The sequence below is a fragment of the Podarcis bocagei genome (genome assembly GCF_964188305.1).
Source record: "Podarcis bocagei genome assembly, chromosome: 1".
Classification (NCBI taxonomy): domain Eukaryota; kingdom Metazoa; phylum Chordata; class Lepidosauria; order Squamata; family Lacertidae; genus Podarcis; species Podarcis bocagei.
This window is the reverse complement of record NC_138125.1, coordinates 81,371,806-81,392,305: the sequence shown is the minus strand read 5'-3', so window position 1 is coordinate 81,392,305 and position 20,500 is coordinate 81,371,806. Positions and strand designations below refer to the sequence as shown.

At 40.0% G+C, this 20,500-nt stretch overlaps 1 protein-coding gene and 1 long non-coding RNA gene across 6 annotated transcripts in view; one reads left to right on the top strand and one right to left on the bottom strand.

Annotated features, from left to right (window-relative positions):
• Positions 1-819: 819 nt before the first annotated feature.
• On the bottom strand, positions 820-6,506 carry LOC308597154. Its single transcript, XR_014012855.1, has 2 exons — positions 6,399-6,506; positions 820-1,884 (listed from the first exon to the last, which is right to left on the bottom strand). It is a non-coding gene; the product is annotated as an uncharacterized lncRNA (long non-coding RNA).
• Positions 6,249-20,500, top strand: part of LOC308596940 (SITS-binding protein-like) — a 33,814-nt gene continuing 19,562 nt past the window's right edge. Inside the window, exons 1-7 of one of the 5 annotated variants that reach the window (XM_081212301.1) lie at positions 6,249-6,339; positions 9,198-9,356; positions 11,186-11,256; positions 13,682-13,903; positions 16,519-16,690; positions 18,203-18,410; positions 19,356-19,506. In XM_081212301.1, coding sequence (XP_081068427.1) covers positions 11,209-11,256; positions 13,682-13,903; positions 16,519-16,690; positions 18,203-18,410; positions 19,356-19,506 — 801 coding nt within the window. In that variant the 5' untranslated portion in view covers positions 6,249-6,339; positions 9,198-9,356; positions 11,186-11,208. Of the gene's footprint in view, positions 6,340-6,725; positions 6,791-6,913; positions 7,442-9,197; positions 9,357-11,185; positions 11,257-13,423; positions 13,904-16,518; positions 16,691-18,202; positions 18,411-19,355; positions 19,507-20,500 lie in introns of those variants that run through there. The other 4 variants (XM_081212299.1, XM_081212300.1, XM_081212298.1 and 1 more) reach the window with 4 other exon arrangements.

Sequence of the window (20,500 nt, the reverse complement as noted above, 5' to 3'; positions counted from 1 at the left end):
CAGGATAGATATGGATCCCTGTTTAGGGAAGTTTTTAATGGTTGATCTTTTACTGTGCTTTTAATATTTTGTTGTGAGCTGCCCAGAGTGTCCACGGCAACCCAGTCAAATGGGCAGCATATAAATGATAAAAATATTATTATTATTAAAACACTAGATGCAAGATAAATGGGAGCATGTACACAGTCAGTGTCCAGTCCGTGGAAGACACTTTTGTTCACCCTGGCTCATGGCACGTTCTTGGAAACTGGAGACCTAGGTGCTGTGTTAGGTGCTTGTTTTAGTTTAGATATGCAGCTTTAACTATTTTTATTATTGCTTTCTTAAAATTTGTATTTCATGACTAGGCTGCAGTGAGAGGAAGAGGAGTATAGAAACACAACAATAATAAACAAGAGTAAAAGGGAAATCAATCGCAACCAACTCTAGAGAGGATGGGGGGAAATGGGATACAATACTAATCGAGTGGTATAGTGTCTACAATATATGAAAAGTATTTTAATAAAAACCAATACCAATTAAAAACAACATCTGTCTCTAATAATGTCCGAAACAAAAAAGTGCCAAATTAAAAAAATGTGGAACTAGTAAGTATCCACAAAATAGTTAGCATAGCTCATAAACTGTCACAAAATACACAAGAATGAAAAGAAACGAACCAATAAAGTTAACAAACATAACCAATGTGTTTTGACCAAGGTCTTCCTCAGTGGTCAGAATAAAATAACTATAGTTCAGCAGATAGTAAATCAAATATTGCAGATGCAAATCACCAAATAGCACCACAATCACCAGTTAGAGGGTTTTGTTTTTTTAAAAAAATGATAATGCTTATATAGCCTCAGTGCCACTTACAAATGTAATCTGATAAGCATGCAAGAAATAATTTGTTTTCCTCCAAATGGGGCCTCAGAACAAAATATTCAAATGCTATCTGGCTTGTAAGCCTTCAAGGCCCTGAGCTATTATCTCTATTCTTAGGACTTAATTGAAAACACTGTTCTTTTAACCATTTCAAAAGCTCACACAGGCATTGCCACTTATAAGGAAACTTCACATTTGCAAATTCCTCACTTGGAGGAATATCCCCAGTATTTGTGCAAACATTAAATAAATCCAATGCACATATACAGCACATGTACAGATAGATAACATAATGGCCAATCAGGATTTAAGGTGAATTACACATTCTACCTTGTCTGTAGCATTATCACCATCCAGCCAATCTCCTCACTGAGGTCAGTTTGTGCTTTAGTCTTAAAGTTGTAGATCCAAAACAATTCCCTCTGCAGTCACCTTTGATGTAGCTGGGTGCCTTGAGCTTTCATCTTTTCAAGCAGAATCTTAAATCCTGAACGTTATGTCCATAATCAACAAAAAGTTTGATTAAAGGAGCTTGCAACCTTTGTGTTCTAATACAACTTTTATGCTTACAGATTCTGACTTTAACAGCTCAAGATGTCATGTCCACATATACTTTATGGCATGCACAAGTAATGGCACCCGTGTGTGTGTGTGTGTGTGTGTGTGTGTGTGTGTGTTCAGCAGTATTTCTTTAAATTCATGCTGTGAGCTGCCCTGGGTCCCACACTGTGAAAAAGCTGGGATAGAATAAACAAATAATGTATATACTAATACAAACACATTGAATTGTATGCTAGCAATAGCACTTTTAAATCTTGACTTTGAATGCTTTACAAAAGTAGCTATTTAAAAATTTTATTTATATGTATTGGTCACAGTATTGAGGATCAGCAGACAGGTCCCATTATCATCTTGTGTCTTGGACAGATCACCGTGCTGCTGCTCCCAAGCAATATTCCTGGATTCACAAAGAGATTTGAGGACATTTCTATGACTTCTGTGCTCCAGCAGGTGGTGTTGCTAAACCAGGAGGTTAGGAGAAAGGCACGTTTATCATCTTTCTGCACTGTAGTGCTGGGATAGACTGGTTGCTGTTTCAGTATAGAAAACAAAGTGGCTGTACACAAAGTAGACTATCAAAACTGAATTTGTGTAGAAATTAAATGATGCATTACAAATGATGACACTTTAAAACCCTATGGGTGGTAAGACAATTTTGTCTGTCTGTCTGTCTGTCTCTCTCTCTCTCTCTCTCTCTATGTGTGTGTGTGTGTGTGTGTGTGTGTGAGAGAGAGAGAGAGAGAGAGAGAGAGAGAGAGAGAGAGAGAGAACATAATTTCTTGCAATACATTTTGGTATAAAGCATCTTTTTCAATAATCTTTTTCACACTAGCAGTGTTGATGGAACGATTGTAGAGTTCTTAGACAATTATTTTGAAACTGTATAGTTTCAACCTGAATATTTGGAAATCAATGACAACACTATAAAATGCCAAAAAACCTCCTTGACATCTTTCAGAAGGGGAACAAACCCAGGTAAGTGCTGCACCCCTGGAACTTCTCACATTGCTCAGAGAAATGGGGTGAACAGTATGAATATACAGCTTTTGCCACATAGATATAGTGACTAGATCTGCTCCAGCCACCATCATGTGAGCAGTCTTGTGCCAGACTTGGCCATGAGGGTTCAACTGGAACATTTTAAAGAGGCAGAAGGAGCACGATACCCCATGAGTTTCACTGATTTGCATTAAATTAAAAACAGCATTAAAACGAATGGATAAGCATCAGAAGCCAATGAATGGCAACAACATTCAAGGCTGATTTACACAAAGCTGGATGGGAGCCAAATGCAAAGTTCTCCACATGATGAAGCAATGGTGGGGTTGGGTACAATGCTAAAATGTTGACATGCCTTGAAAAATCGGGCATTGGATGAGCACTAAAACAATGTGCCCATGTACAAAGGTGTTTCAGCACTTATCTAGGGTTCTGTGATTTGGCCAGGCTGGTTTTTTTCTTCTTCCCTGCAAGGCATTAGTATTTCATTCTCATGTATTTATTTGTGCTGAAAACTGATGAGGCATAATAAGGGACATCATGTTCTCTCTTTAAAAAAAAAAAATTATGTCAGGCTCTCAATGTGGAGGAGGAATGTAAAATATCTGAAAATATGCACATCAGCAAGTTCCCATTTCTTTCTCACAACACTGAGCCTATTACAATAAATTAAGTTATATCTCCCCTTTTTTGTACATTCTGCTGCTCTTCAGCGCACCTGTCAAACCCTCCTCCCATTTTAAAAAAGAAAACTGGTGTGAAATCTTGAGTGCCAATATTCTCACAGAAAAAGCTAACACCGCAATCCTTGGGAGACGGCCAAAGGGCAGGCTTCTAAATCAGAAATGCTCAGTGACTATCCAGAGGTCTCCAATGACCATTAGAAAAAACACACAAATGGAGAGCTACATCACCTCGGTCTTATCCACATTTAACCTTTTCCCCTGCTCTTTCCAGGCATAGGTCTGTGCTTAAAAGCCCCATGCCTGAGTGTGGGTTTCGGGTGTGTGTGTTTTTGCCCCAGAGTTTTCCCCACAAAAACCCACTCTTTAGGCACTCATTTGGAGCAAACATCAATTTAGGTTTTAAGCGGATTGCTGTTTGCTCTGATTGAGTTTAAAGAGCAGATTCAGAGCAAAAAAAGAAAGAGGGAGCTGCTTCGACACATAGCTTTAAAGCATGGACCATGCCTAGAAAGCACAGAGGAAAGGTACGTAAGTGTGGATAAGCCCTCACATGCACTGGGGTGGTTAACACCAGCCAGCAGTTCCAAGCTGTTTAAATTGGCCTTATTTATAATAATTATTGACATGGACCTGTAGAGGAAGAACTCATTAGATCTAAGGGCTGGTAAGGAAGAACTGGTGCTGTTTTGCATAGCGAGGCAATCTAGAAGGTCATGGGGCTTGAGGGAAAATGTGTTTGTGAATAAGTTACAAAAATATATTGGGAATAAATGTTTTAATTTCACATGGAGGTTTTGTTTTGTTTTGTTTTGTTACCTAGTGTGTCAGCCTACTAATGGGACATATCAAGCTAAAAAGTCAATGCTATATATCTATGGAGAAGCACCAGTTTGACATATTTTGATTGGTGAACCAATGACAGGCACCATTTGCCCAAATCTCTGTGGACCTTTTTTTGAAGGATAGAACTTGACTGTTGTTTTAAGACTATGATTAGATTGTAGCCAAATAGTCGTGATGAATTATGGTAAATGTAGTTCAGAATCTATTAGCTCATAAGCATTTTCTAACTGCTATGAACCATAAAACATATCTGAGAGAGACGTGAGTAAAGGAAACCCTCAGAAAAAACAATAGTGACCATATAAGAGTGTATGGGAAACATTTTGTTATATAGCTGCATGAGAATTAAGAATATAATGATGGCACGTGAACAATCACATCTTAAAGAAGAGGTGTCTGATTTTATCCAAGATAAATACAAGATGAGATTGAAAGAGAAGGCAGGCCCCACTCTAAGAAATAAGAGAAATGCACAAAATGTTTTTCCTTAGTCAGGTCAAAGGAAAGCCATTTTTCTTGGCCACAGAAGGTAAACACAGAAGACCATTCAAGGAAAATATAACAAGATGAAGTGCCATTTTGAGCATGCTGCAATTTATCACGGGTAAGGAAAATATTCTTACTCCCCCACTCCTGCCCTCAGGGTGAATGTGTTTCAGAGGGCTAAGAGCTGGATTAGGGATGAGAAGAGACATTTAGGCCCAACATACAGACTGAAAATGGTTCCCTAATGAGGAATCATCGTAGAACCAACAGCTCTAGCTCATTGACTTTCCAATCATAACCAGTCATAGAAAGGGAAATACATCTTCTTCCCTGGTTTAGTTGCAAAGTGGTGACAGTTCCTAAACCCAGGAAAGGTTTGTTAGAACCATGCAGCTCAGCTGGTGCAACCAACTTAACCTCTTCACACACTGAGTTTATCAGCTGGACTGGGGGAGAACACTAGGCCTGATTACCTATTTCCTCCCAAAGTAAGAGAAGTGGGCATAGCTAAGCCTGGCAGGACAGCTCACTCTATGGAATTAATGCATTGATTAGACTTCAGCATGTTAGTTATATGAGGCTGGTTATCCCATACAGATAGCAATAATGCAATAAACTTTGGGAAGCATTGCAGAAAAATTGAATGATGTGTTGAATGACCTGGCCAAAACAGCAGCCTGGAGGGCCCCTAAATCAGATTGCATTTAACCATTATCATCATGAGCACAAATCGGAATGAATGCAAAATAAAAGGGGCACCTATTTATTCTTTGAACCACCCTGAGACCCCCGGGTATAGGGCGGTATATAAATTCAATTAATAATAATAATAATAATAATCATCATCATCATCATCTAGAGGGCCCCTGCAAGCCATAGCAGTCCTAGCAGGAGTATTTTCCCTAGTATGATTTATCCAGGTATTTCTGTAGATTTTCCATAGTATAAAGGCTTATTATTTTACTTGCTCATCTATTGTTCTCTGACATCCTACTTAAATTTCACTGTTTCTTATTGCTACTTGAAGACCTTCTCATTATATATTACTAAAATATCACAGCAAAGAATGCCTTTCCCTTCTTCGTATTTACGTACCCTTTGCATATTTGTCCAGTCCTATTCTATCCACTGCTTAGCCAAACTATGCAATTAGGTCTTTTTATTCATCCCTCTAAACTCAGCATGTCTGCTCTTTATGCAGTCAGCCCAATGCTTTTCTTGGGATAAGAAGCTGCGGTTTTGCATGCGGGAAAGAACATACCGGGCAAAGAACTTCTCCTTCTCTCTCTCAAGATTTCAAAAGGTGCCTTCATGCTCCACACAGCCATTGCTCAGTAAGTTATCAGGAATCAGATATACTTTGTAAGAACATTTGTAGGGCATTGCAGACCCCAGGAAAATCCATGCACAACTCAACAAAGACTCCTGTACTGTAAACAATGGGCTGTCCGATGGCAGAGCAAGAGGAAGGCAACTCATACAGCTTATTTTTCTCTTCCTTTCTCTCAGTGTGGCTCTCACCAGTCTACCCTTCCTCCTCAGCCACACCCCTCTCCCTAGGTCACACCCCATGTCAACTCCCCTTTGCACCCTCCTTGGATGTTTTAACTATCATTAAAAATAGCTCAAAAACTCAACTGGGCAAGAAAAAAAAAGCTCAACAGCTTTGGCAAAAAAAGCTCAACAGCTGTGGCAAAAAAATTATGAAAAAATGGCAACCCTTACAAGCCCCACTCCCAAATGTACAACCTTTCCTCCTCCCTCCCTCACCTGAAGCATATTCTGTTCAGGACTTCTGTTCATCTCACTGTTTGGAAGAGACTTGCAAGATCGAACGAAAGTCCCATCCTTTTCCCCCACATGGCCAACTAGATGCCTATGGGAGGCCTAAAAACAGAACGTGAGCACAAGGCCCTCTCTTGTTCATGATCCCCCAGCAACTGACAATCATACTACTACCTTTTTAAAGGACTTGTTCGGATTAATTAGTTAGTGCCTTCTTTCACTGAGGGTGGTGCCTCTAACTTTGAGATATTGGTTATCGTTTTCAGTTTTTCTTTTGCTCCTGTCTTTTGCTCTCAGGTGTCCTTTCCCATAATATGGCATGCAGATGACTATGGCTGCCAGGCCTACACACAGCCTGTTGCTCCCAACTACTTTAATGGGATTTAGGTAGCCTAACTGCAGGCAGGACTGCAGCCTCTGAACCAATTTGATACATTGCAGTTCTGCTAATTTAAATCCTGGCCTGCATTTGTCTATCAAATCCAGTTGGGAGCGTCAGGAACTGGGGGCCTCCTTGGCTACTTAGGGATGATGAAATTAGTTGAAAGGGGAAAGCAACACAGAAGGTAGTAAAGGCAGGAATGTTTACAAGGCAGGCTTTATTGGCCAGTTGCTGTACGCCTGGCCTCAGTTAGCATCCGTGTGGGTTAAGGAGCAGGCCCTTTAAATGTATTTATCATGAGCTAAATCTGATACAACGAGCTTTCGTGCCTTTGAGTTATAATTTTCCCTTCTGTTTTCATGTTTTAGATCTGACTCTGGTTCCTTGTATGCTAAGCCCTGTAACTATTAACAGGCAGTTCTAAGGGGATTCCATTATACTGCTTTTGAAGAATATGGGGTTTGAACCTGAGGCAATCTGCTGTTGAAACCTTTTAAAGCTTATAACCTCCTGAAAGGGGAGATGGAGGGGAGAAACCCCAACTACTTCTCTCAAAACCTGCAGTCTTTGAAATAGCAACCATCAGGTGTTGGAATGAACAGATGGCAACAGTGAGATAATTCAGAGTTTTAGATGAACCTGAGGACATACCTCACTTTCAATGAGCACCACTCTAGAATGAAAGTGAAACACAGCTTTCTTGGAACGTAGGACTTGGAAATCCAAAGCTGAAGCAAGCTTGTTTTCTTCTTCTCCAAAGCGTAGGATCCGAACATATGGATTTAAGTTACAAGAAATGAGATTCTGACTAAATATCAGGAAGAATTTTCTGATGGTAAGAGCTATTCGACAGTTGGACAGACCTTCTTCGAAGATAGTGGACTGCCCTTCATTAGATGTTTTTAAGCAGAGGTTGGATGGCCATCTGTCATGGATGCTTTAGTTGAGATTCTTACACTGAAAGGGGTTGGACTAGATGTCCCTCAGGGTCCCTATTCTACAGAATCAATTTTATTATTCTACAGGGAACAACAAAAGGAATAACTTGCACCATTCTGAACAAGCCTTCCCCCTGAATTCATCATCTGGCTCCTGTGTTCATCATCTGAGGCTCTTCTCCATGTGACCTCCTCCAAGTGAGGTGTGAAGGGTTGCAAGATGAGAACCTACATTTTCAGTGGTGGCTTCCCATTTGTGAAATGCTTTCCCCAGGGAGGCGTGTCTGGCAGGATCACTTTCTGTTTTTAGGTGCCGGGCAAAAAATAAAAATTACCCAGGCTTTTGGCCATTTATTTAAAGGACACTTAAGTATATTTGCAGCCACTTCTTTTGCTCATCTATTTATTGGAGTGGGTTGAATTGAATCTGCCCTTTTATACATATTACCAATAAGCATTTTAGCTTGTTTTTTTGCTCATTTTTATACTTGGTTTTAATGTTTGTCTTGTATGTTGCTTCAGGTTACTTTTGTGAAAAAAGTTAAATTATTATTATTGTTCCTGGAAAATGATTCACCTTTCATTTGTAAAAGGGCCAACTAGAAGCCTTTCCCCAGTGCTTGTTTATGTTTGGGGTGTAGTTAACTCTTTTAATTTTTTTAAATTACTGCACTGCTTCTGACATGTGTATGTTAAGTTACATATCTGGTCACCATTGTAGCAGCTTTGGTCATTTGTGGGGTGTGAGCAAAAAGTAAATGAAGGATCCAATCTTTCAGCTTAAGTGCCATGTTCCCTGTAGCAAGGTCAATGTTGTCATCTGAGAACAGCAACTAAAACCAAAGAATTGGTCATGAAACTAGATGTTGGAAGAGCTTGACTTGCTAAGGACACCCTAGAATCACTGGGTCCTGAGAATATTTCTATCAAGCACTCTATCTATGCTTTTGACGTATTAGTCAAACAGTCACAGGAACATTGGAAACTGCCTTATGTTGACCATGTTGACCACCTAGCTGCATTGACTGGCAAAGGCTTTCTAGGGTTTCAGGCAATAGTCTCTCTGGGCCCTACCTGAATATGATGGAGATTGAACCTGCTTGGAACGTGTGTGCTCTACCACTCACCTTTGATAAATTCGCTCTGCCCTTCAAAGGGCTTGTCAACAATGCTTCAGCTGGGTCCAACCTCATAAAGATTCATAAAACATAGCTACCACTACCATGGGTTTCATCCACTGGAAATCTTGCAATTATGTGCATATACGGTAAATACATATATAGACTTGCAACTCTACACAAGTAGAAATGTCATTGAATAACAATACACAATCACTTAACTACAGAGTAGTTATCGTACCTCAGTAAATTGGTGCAATATTGCCTGTTCTTTGACTGTGTGTTATTTCTGATTAGTTTACTGGGATGCATAAAATGAGTTATACCATATCTGGCTAGCTTGGATGAGTGGGTTTTGTCTTGGGTCTGCTGCTCTGATGTCTGGATCAGGATGACATTATCATGGCAACCTTTAGGATGTCACTACATGGCATCATCACTTCGAACGCACAATTGTTCAATGGTATCCACCCACAGCTGTTGTTGATGCATTTTGCTCTGAGATCAGCACTAACCTCCTGTTTTTCTTCAACAGCTTTTCCAAGATTTTTGCAAGCAGTATTTTAGAAGCCTTGGATTACACAGAACCAATCTGTCTGAGGAACAGTCACATCTACTGCTTTGTATTTTTTACCGTAGCTTCTGGCTTCTGCCAGGTGAAATTGCTGATCTTCCAACAGCTTACAAGAAGAAGGTAAGGTTTATTTTACTGGAAGTCTATTTAATTGAAACTGGAATAATCTGGTAATGTTTCCTTCTTAATTATTTGTTGTTACACCACAGAATGCAGAGAAAGAAGTGTTCATTTTTTCCATCTCTGTTTCCAATTGTCTATAGTCAGGATGTGCTAATAACCACTTTATGTGCTAATAACATACTTTACCCTAACAATAACTATCACTGTAATAATTATGATGAGGAACACACACCAACTTTCAACAATTTTTTTTTATTAAAAAAAACATTCACAATATTTTAAAAAAATCAATAGGAACATAAAAGACTACCTTACACTAGGTCAGATGATTTGTCCATCTGATTGTCTATTCAACTCTAATGACCAATCTTTCTCATTTTAACCCTAAAGTGGATTAATTCTTTTTTTATTATTATTTCTGGGCACTTTTCTAAAGACTTTCTTCAGGAGCTACAGTTCTAGAACTATTTCCATTACTAAGAACTTTCACATTCTCAGATGCAAACCTGCTTGACTGTCTTGAAGACATCAAGTACCTTCAGAACTACCTTTTCATTTATTTATTTTACTATTTATTAAATTACCACCCTTCACCTGAGGATCACAGAGTGGTTTACAATATACAAACACAAAAATACACACCGTAGTGACAAACAAACAAAAGTAATTCCCACAAACCTACCTGTCCAATAATCGGAGAGATGGTATGGTGGAGTTGTTATAGTGGTAGACTAGGACCCGGAAGTCCTGGGTTCAGATCCATACTCACTCATGAAGCTCACTGGGTGATCTTGGGTGAGTCTTTTTGAGCCTAACTGCCTTATGGGCCAGCATTCAACTACCTTGTCCCACCAGCACAAGTATTTTTTTGCACAATGGAACTTCCCTCTCTCCCCATGCGTGCCTGGTGGCCTCGCCAAACCTGTTCCAGAGGATTAGGGGGAGGGAGCCCCTAGAACAGATTTAGGGGGTGCACAGGGGGAGGAGAGGGGGGAAATGTTCCATTGCACAAGCAGAAATCCTTGTGTTGACGGAATGTTCACTTAGCTCTACATTGGATTCTGCACAGGGTTGTTGTGAGGATAAGCAGACGTGGTGGAGGTGATGGGAGAAACATGTTCACTTCCCTAAGCTACTTAGAGGAAGAATAGGAAATTGAATGGAGATAGCTGGCTTCCTTAAAGCCACAATTTAGTCTTATTGTTTATGAGAGATGAGAGGAATCCAATGCATTCATAACAAATGGAAACACACTTATATATCAGACAGCAATGATTTATTGTTAAAACACTCAATAAAAGCCTTCGAGTTCCTCGTAAACAGCTGGGCCTTGTCCTTTTTCTTTTACTCTTAACCATGGGTAGGCAAACTAAGGCCTGGGAACCAGATCCGGCCCAATTGCCTTCTAACTCTGGCCCGTGGACAGTCCAGGTATCAGTGTGTTTTTACATGAGTAGAATGTGTCCTTTTATTTAAAATGCACCTCTGGGTTATTTGTGGGGCCTGCCTGGTGTTTTTACATGAGTAGAATGTGTGCTTTTATTTAAAATGCATCTCTGGGTTATTTGTGGGCCATAGGAATTCGTTCATATATATTTTTTCAAAATATAGTCCGCCCCGCCCCCCCACTTTAGATTAAGTTTATGACTGACACATGGATCAGAACCATCTGGGGTCAATAAGACTTTCTGGATGGCTTTGCATTATGTTTCAGACTCAAAGACTTCTTTGTCATATTTCCTTAATCCTTATTTGCACTTACTGGCCCTTCAGCTGTTGTACCATGATATCACCCGCTAATCAAGTGCTATTTCCTCCCGCCGCAGGAATCCAGTTAGCTCTGGAAACAATGCCAAATCGCTGCTCTGGAACCTTGATCGGTTCCCTTCAGTTTCAGGTGAGTCAATTGCTCTGGGACTGATTTTAAACTTCTGTGGATTAAGTAAGCATATAGTTCATTTGTATACTAGCAATGCAGTCTGATCCATGTTTTTGCATGCTTCGCAAAGCAAACTGTGCATTCATGTAAATCGCCAGCATGCTGGTGCACATTGCTTAGCAGTTTCTGGGGTGCTCCTCCCCTGCTGCTGTGCCATGGACCAAACAAAATGTCTTGTCATGTTGTTGAAATCCAGACTCATGGTTTATTTCTTCCAAACTGAGTGGTAGCCAAAGTTGGTTCTTGGTTTACCACTTGTGGTTTGTTTGGAGAAACAAGTCACAAGCCTGGGTTCAGACAGCCCAACAAACCAAGACTTGAGCTTCTTTCATCTATAGCATGATGGTAGCAAGCGCAGGAATGCCACTGGAACTTTTGAGCAGGGTTCTACACATTAGAGTATAGTTTGCTTCAAATTATTGTTTGATGTGATGTTTGAACTGCGAATTGTGTTTATGAGGCCACAGAGTGGAAACAAGTTGTGATAGAACACTCTAAATGACTTCCATGAATATGGGACTTGGAACTGCCCAGTTCAGGTGTTTGTCAGTCCTGGTTCTGGCAGGTTAAAGAGATATGTGAAGTTATAAAACTCCGCCACATTTAAAGCTGCTGGTTTTTATTGTGCCATTCTTGCCTTGCCTTAATTTATTTTGAAAACAGTGCTTGTGGAGGAAGAAGCATTCCCTTTGGCAAACCCTACTCTCTTTGGGAGAGGGTAGTGTTTGTGCCAAAACTATTTTCTAAGCTCTACCTGAAAGCAAATGAAAACTAGTCCAGATCTTTATGTCCTTCCCAGAACTTTGATTTGGAAAAATAACATTTGGAAAGAGAATGAATTGTGTTCTTTGTTGTGTAACCAGCATAGCTCTTTCAGTTGAGCTTATCTGGTTTATATTAATGAAAAGCTGATCTTTGTTGGGGTTAAATGGAATATTTTAAGTAAACATTTTTCCCTTTGCAAAAGAGCCCTGAAAGCTAAAGGTTCTGCCTCTGTCTTTTAAAATTAAGAAGTGGTTAAAAAGAGTGAGGGAGAATCTCTAAAACGTTGGGGGTTGTGTATGTGGGGGTCTGTTCTTCATTAGAAAATAATTTCAATTAAGCTGCCATCCTAAAACAGATTTATCAAGGAGTTATCCCTGTTAAACTTACTTCTGAGTAAACATGCATAAGATTGCACTGCACGGCTCCTAAAAATAATATAGAGTGTTTAATGCACTCTGTGTGAAATCTGACCAGAGCCAAGAAGACCAAATACATAACGATATCTATTGTGCATAATGTAACACCGTGACATCTGACATCTGTAAAGTATCCTGTTCAAAGACTCAAGCCCTCACTAATTTAAATGCTAAAAATTCAATTTGACATTCAAGGACCCCGTGCTTATTTACATCATCAAAGATTTATGATTAACACTCTTCAAAACTGTGATAGCTCAACAGAATATAATAAGACATTTATTATTTCAGACTCCTGGCTTGTAATTTTGATTTGGCAACCATATTCAGGGCTAATAAGCTTTAACGATGCTTTCAAAGTGAGCTGGTCATCTGTGGGTCCCTGTTACGGTTTTGGGGGCTTCAAAAGGTTGAGTCCAAACCCAGAAGTGGAGCTGGATTGACAGTTTGTCGTTTCTTATAACACAGATGCTTCCCACTTACCTGTTCTGTGAGCAGGCTGTCTCTCATCTAGGATCCAGGGTCTCACTGCATATGTGCGCTTCTATTAAGCTATGGACAGAGTTCCTGATTAGGCACAGTCCGACAGGCCAAAGAAATGTCATGGCTCAAGGACCTAGGACAAATCCGGCAGGGGCAAATGGATCTGACACCACACATTTGCAGCTATATTTTGGAGGCTTTCTATGCTGCTAGCGCAGAACTGGCTAGAATCACTTCCCCAGACTTAAGTCTCTCTTTTGAATGTAATGCAGTGAGAAGTGTTGTACCTTTCCCCACTTCTTTTTTGTTCTCTCCCTCCCCTGGGCAGGGATAGTGTGAAGTTACTCATGGACAGCAGGGGGGGAAGAATCAAATCTGAACTGAGCTTCCTGCAAAGCTCTAAAAAGGGGAGAGCTCTGTGCCTTGAGAGTCCTTCCTAGATCATTAGGGGGGGAAATATTCTTCGTGTGAGTAAAATGCCTCACAATCGTCCCAGGAACCTGACTCCAGTTCCAGAGGTGACGTGGGATTCTGGGCTGAAGGAAATGAATGAGACCTGGAAAGGAGCAATTGCCTGCCTTGGGGTAACTGTGTTCTTTGTGATGACCATTGGGATTATCTACTGGCAAGTGGTGGATCAGCCAAACAAAAATTGGATCCTGAAAGGGAACTCCAGTGGTCTTATTTGGGAAAGAAAAGCTCATTCCCTCATCCTGCAGACTCTGAGTGAGGACAAAACTTTCCTGGAGATTCACATGGGAAGACTCTCAGATGTGGAGGTACCTTTAATGAAGAATCTGTGTTGGATAAACAAGACAGAATTCTGTTACACCTGGGAAGCCACCGCACACTTGAAAATCTCCTTGGAGTCCAGCCTTTCTTCCAACACGGAGTGTTACAGCATCGGTTGGACGCCTCTGCACTGCCAGGTTAAGATCCAGGTAATGAACTATAGCCTCAGTTTATTTCACTAAATATTACGCTCATGTCGCATTGCCAATAAACTTTACAGAGTGTGAACATCAACACTGATAAAGATGCCAGTAATATCCATGCTAATCAAAACAAGCATTGACATCTTAAACTTGGTCCTTGCAGCAAATGTAGATCTGCATTTTTTGTTGTTGCCTATTTATGAAAATCTTGGTTTTTTAAGGTAAAAGTTCAACCCCCTAAAAGAATCTCCAGGATCCCTTGGCAAATACCAAGATATTTGCACACAAAGACAAAATTGCAAGAATACAAAAGTAAATCAGCCAGCTAAATCCAAAATCAGTTCTAGCTCTGCACCATTGTAGTGCTGTGTATAACCAGAGTGGAAGAACCACCTTTCTAAAAATGAACCAAGTAATACCTAAAATCATATCGGTCTCTGAAAATTGCAAGCTAAGAAAGTTCCCTTGCCACCATAGTCATGACATAACTTATTATTATTATTATTTATCATGGAATGACAGCGGGTGTCTTCAAAACAGCTTTTTTTCTGTGCTTCAAAAAATGAGGTGGGGGTGCTTTATAATTCTTGTGAAAGTAACAAATCTATCTGCGCCGGCATTGAAATCTAAGAACTGTGTTTCTCTCTGGATATACTGAAAGCTGGATAGGAGTGTTTTGGCGTCCCCTGCATGTATGAACTTCTTCAACAATATAGGATTTGGGCAGCAGTCCCAGGCATATGAAACATCCCACTGAAATGCGTGGGATTTTCCTCCAAGTAATTATGTTTATGAGTCAGCATTAAACACATATTTTATGGACAGGATTTTGCAGCAATATCTAGAAATTTATTTATTTTTGCACTTGGCTTTTCAGCCTCAACCATCTCAGGATCTGAGACAGGTTAAAAAATATTTATGTGGACCTATTAGCATATAAGAAATTAGAACAATTCAAAAGAATGTGATCCTAATCTGACATACTTGGTTGGAAGTAGGGGTATTTTCTTGAGCGATGTAAATAACTCTCTTGAATCAGGAATGCACCACTCATTGGCAATGCTAATGCGGAAATGCTTTTAAATAATAATTAAAAATAAAATAAAGATACATTTAAAATACAAACAAACAGAATGTACATTCCAGCCAATTGAGGTTTTATTTTGGAATTAAAGACATAGGAAATGCAAAGCTTGAATGAAAACAGCTTTTTAAATCAGTGGGTGATCTGCTTACTTTGACTATCTGACCTATTTTTGCTCTCAATGCACAGCATATGCCTTGTTTGCTTTAGTGTACTGGTATGCTAGTAGTACCTGAAAGAAATTCAAAATCTGTGCAGTCATGTTTTCTATGTAAAATACAATTTTTAGTTCAGGATCTTGGGGAGGAAGAGGCCAGTTAGCATAAACAGCTCTAATTAAATCACTCAGTTTTAAGCATGAGGCTCACACTGGGTCAAATTCTTTGACCTCAATTAGACATTCTGGTTCATGCTAGAATTTCTGCAGATTTTCAAAAGGTTTAGCAATCATAGGAGTACCCTAATCAAAGTCTCAAAAATGAAGCCAAGCCTTTTTTCAGAGATTCATAGATTGAATTGAAAGGACCTTGCCATAGCTTTGTGTTATCATGGTCCCATAAAGACTAAGCATATGGAACAAAAGACTTCTCAGTTGTACAATAATACGGAGAAACTCTTGCACTGATTGCATTAGGGGCTGAGAATGCCCAGGGAGCAACATTCAGATGCATATCAAAGACTAAGTAAGAAAGAAGTAGAGAGACTGGAAACATGCATTGTTTTTTAGGAGAGTTCTAAGTGATACAATAAAGGCAACTTGCTTTTGGTCTACACAACAGGCAGGTTTCTTTTATCCTGCTGTCATCATGATCAAACAGACTTTTTGGAACATTCTCCACATCTGCCAAACCTGTTTATCGGAAGCAGTTGTAGCACGAGTGTGCATGGTATAATCAGTTATGCTCCTTTCCCTATACTCAGGGAAGGCAGGGGGGAACTGACATCCAGTTTTGGTTATAAAATGGGAAAGCCAAGCCAGAATTAGCTTTATTAAATATATTTCAAGACAACAATCTGGATTTACATAATAAAGAATTAATGAACCACTTATTACAAGCGTCAAGACGCAACAAAGCCAGACACTGGAGAGGCATTTCTGGCACAGTGATAGACAATTGGTACAAAACCGTTTGAGAAATATGACTAGAAATCTTCCCCTCGTTAGTGGCTGATCAACCTTACGGTGTAAAGGAGACGACATAAATGTTAACCCTGATGCCTTCAAAAACTCCAAAATCCCCTTTGAAATGTGTCTAGGCTTTCATCTAAGAGGCCTTGTGCTATTAGCCAGTGATTATGCAATCACATGGGAAGTTAAACTTGCTGATCTCATTTGTTCAGTGGAAGTAAATGCTTTTAAAAGGGTCTGGGGAAAACTGAATAGTTGAGTAAAAATAATCCCACAGCTGGGTGAATAAGGTTGGAGCAAGGACAGGTCATATGGGCACAAACATGTACCCTTGCATATTTTATAGATTTAACCAAGGCTATTCTTCAAAATTATACATTAGTTTTTCTGTAATACTTTGCTTTCTAGGACTGCTTTTCCATGGTAAATATTTCCTGGTATGGAGGAGCGAGTGTCAGCAGCCAGCATTGGCCTCTGAACAACGTGAGCATCAAGTCCCAGCCGTTCATTATCAGCAACCTCGCCAAAACCCCAGATGCTTATGGCTCTGTCTTAGAAAGATATTTTTTGGGATCAACTGGTAAGAGTTGCCTTCCTCGCTTGATTTCCCAACATTGTTGAGTGTAAATGGCTTTTCTATGGCTTTAGTCTTTTCTTTTCTTTTTAATACAGTCCAACTGAGTGAAAAATTAAGAAGGTAACTAGGGTTATATCTTCTCCAAGAAAGGTGGCTAGCTACATCAAGTACCTGCCTCACTGATACAGTGAACAGAGAGTGATGTATCATACCTTAATAGTTGGATGGCCATGGACTCTACTTTACAGAGGACAGTCCTCTGTTTGAATGGCTGTCTGGTCCAAATCCAGTTTTAAAGAACCATAAGAAGGAAGAGTGAGCAGGAGTCTTCAAGCTGTCCACCAGCACAGGTCACCTGGCCACATTCTTTCCCATTACAGTGAGATTATACATATATAAAGTAGCATATGCAAGTTTTATGCAATCCCGTGCCCTCTTTTTTGTTGACGCAGTTCCTCTTTTTTGCAGTGTGTATACGACCACCTTACTAGTGCATTGTGCAGCAATGATTTCGAATATTAGCGTTTGATGTGGGAATTCCTCTTACTTTCTTTTCTTTCTGAGGAACAGCTCAAATTTGCCTTCCTTAAAAAACAAAAACTAACGTAACAAAAAAGAAAGGTGAAAATGTATGAGGAAGGATATGCCCTCCCCGCATCCCATTCCCTTTCTACCAATGCATTAAATCCTAGTACATTAGCCCCAGGCACATAAAATTTGAACTGGTTTGTATTCTAATTTGTCTAAAATGTCTACACTGGCCAGGCAAAATTGCTAGTCAATTTCCCTTCTGCACCATAGCTCATAGTAACTTATTGACGTGTGACATTAATAGCATGGCAGAATTTCAGAAGACATGAAATTGCCACTAGCGTACAGAGCAGGGATTGCTAACATGGTGCCCTCCAGATGTTGTTGGATTCCAGCTAGCATGGCCAAAGGTCAGAAATGTTGCTAGTTAATACGCCAGCAATATCCATGTCTCTTTGCCGTGTTGCATTTTAGAAGGACAGGGAATGACTCTTCCTAAAGGAGGATATACCACGTCTCTGGGCTGAGTATCACCCTATGAGGAGGATTCTCTGTCAGGATCAACAACTTTGGAAGGCCGGGCTGTGTTCAGTTTGGCGATGCTTCGCAAGCCCATTATTAAAAGAAGAAAAAAATCTAATTACATTGATAGTATTCAATCAGTTACGAGATTTTGATACCTAATTATAGTTATTAGACATATTATGCAATAAGTAAACAACAGAATGTTTACGATCTCAGCCATGAGCAATATAACTCGCAATCTCTGCAAGGCTTATGTGCCTTTGACAACAACAAAAAGCAGAGTTCCTGTTTTATGCCGTTTTGTCATCATCTGCACAGAAATGGAAGTGAGTGAGTTCTGATTTCTCACACTGGATTAAAAAATGATACTGGAATTTCATCAAATGCATGACAAAGTAAAGCACAGTCCTAACTGTCTGATTTCTTTTTTATACCTTTGTGTGTTTGTTATCTCTAAAGGAGTGACAGTGATGATTGCCTCAGACATACCCATCTTCCTCTCAGTAGAGAGGAACAAACATTTTTGCCTTGAGAGTACCCTTGGCGTCAACATGGCATCCCTGCAGTACACAGTGTGTGTCAGTCAAAACATCACGTCTGCCCATCAGGAAGTGGGAAGCCAGCTTTCAGGACATCAGCGGAAGCTGCCAGATACTGACATACTAAGGTAAGAAAGATATCAGAAAAGTGTGGTCTGACATTAAGCACCCCACCAGCTATAGGGTGGCAAGATCTTAAGGGTATGGGTACATGCAAAGGTGTATAACAGAAATCCAAAAAGGCAGACTGTAAAATAGTAGTAGTTGGTTTTGTTATTCCTTTTATATATATAACCCACTTTTAGGTCCAGTGTTATATGGTTGTGGCAGCTGCTCCCAGTCACCAGTCTAGCAGCTGCATTCTGAATTAATTGCAGTTTCTGAGTCACCTTCAAAGGTAGCTGCACATAGAGTATGTTGCAGTAGGGCCAGTCCTGATTAATATTATACTATGAACCTGAGAAGGGATTCGGGTAGCGCTGTGGTCTAAACCACTGAGCTTAGGGCTTGCCGATTGGAAGGTTGATGATTCGAATCCCTATGACAGGGTGAGCTCCCGTTGCTCAGTCCCAGCTCCTGCCAACCTAGCAGTTCGAAAGCACGTCAAAGTGCAAGTAGATAAATAGGTACCGCTCTGGCGGGAAGGCAAACAGCGTTTCCGTGCGCTGCTCTGGTTCGCCAGAAGCGGCTTAGTCATGCCTGCCACATGACCCGGAAAAACTGTCTGCGGACAAACGCCGGCTCCCTCGGGCAGTAAAGCGAGATGAGTGCCGCAACTACTAGAGTCATTCGTGACTGGACTTAACTGTCAGGGGTCCTTTACCTTTACCTTATGAACCTGAGAAATGGAATCAAGTGGGGAATTTGCATATCCTATTAGACAGGAACATAAGTTTTCTGCCGACACGAGTCCCCTCCCTTTTTAAACATCTGCAGGCATATACTAGATATGCTGGTTTAACCCAGCTATTTTAGTTTTGTGACTTCCTTCTCATCTTGAAAAACCTGTGGGCTGGATAATAAATAGGTGTTAAGCTCAAGCAAGGCTTCTTTCTTTAACTACACCAATACAGGTTGCCTGTCTGGAGCTATTACAGAACAGCAGATTCTGCTGCCAAGGTGGAGCGAGGATTAAGATATTTATTCAACAGACTGCAAAGGCATCACCTCGGGGAGGGGCTAATCACGCTCAGTGAACTTTCCACAGTGCTACTTGGTAATACGGTATGTGCATCTTTGGAGGCCATGGGCAAGCTGCAGAGCTTGAGGGCAGCATTTCCACCCACCCTGTTAATTCCTCAAATATATATCTTTCCCAGCATTCTGCATTAAATTGTTATAGCTAAAGTATCACTTTTCAAAACCTTAGCCAGCAAACTCCCATTTTCCATGTACAGGAGTGTTTTCACAGACTTTGACAACAGCTAGATTTGGTGTTTGATATCACCAGACAAATAAAATACAGAGTCCAGTTTTTCAACAGGGGTTTTGCACAGCTACTTGGCACACAGTTGTACACACACACACACGTGCACCAGTAGTCCAATATGTCTAAGCATGGGAGGCAATTTTATAGATGCAAACCCACAAGTGTTTTTTAAAAAAATACAAAAAAATTATTATACTTGTCTTAATTCTCACAAAACTTTATTTTTTATCATCCATATCCCTCTGTTAGATTTAACCCCAGTGAAATTGGGAAATGAGCAAATCAGCCTATTTGGGAATTGGGAAATGAGCAAATCAGCCTATTTTTGATCTATGTCAATTTCACATACATTTATTCACATAAATTAATAGTTAAATACTGTATCTACTTAGGTACATGTTTTATCACAAAATATGTATTTGAATACATGTTTTATCTAAACATTTCCCCCCAAAACATCATTTTTATTTATTTATTAAACTGATAACTATATTGCAAAATTCAGGGAAGTGCAAAATCTGAAGGGCAGCTATGTTCTGATTGGTATTTTAGCTTGGTAAGTGTGTATTAGGTCAGTTCACTTGCAGACCAAATAATATTTTTGTCCATCCCTAGTTGGGACTGATTCCTTAATAGATTCCCATTAACACCATATAAATGTTATTGGACTATCTCCTATTTGAATCTATCTCCTATTTAATCTGACTGTTTAGATAGCAACTGGTGAACTTAACTTATTAAGGCTTAAGCTAGTGGGGCTCCTATTGGCATTCCATCTAGGCTCTAACT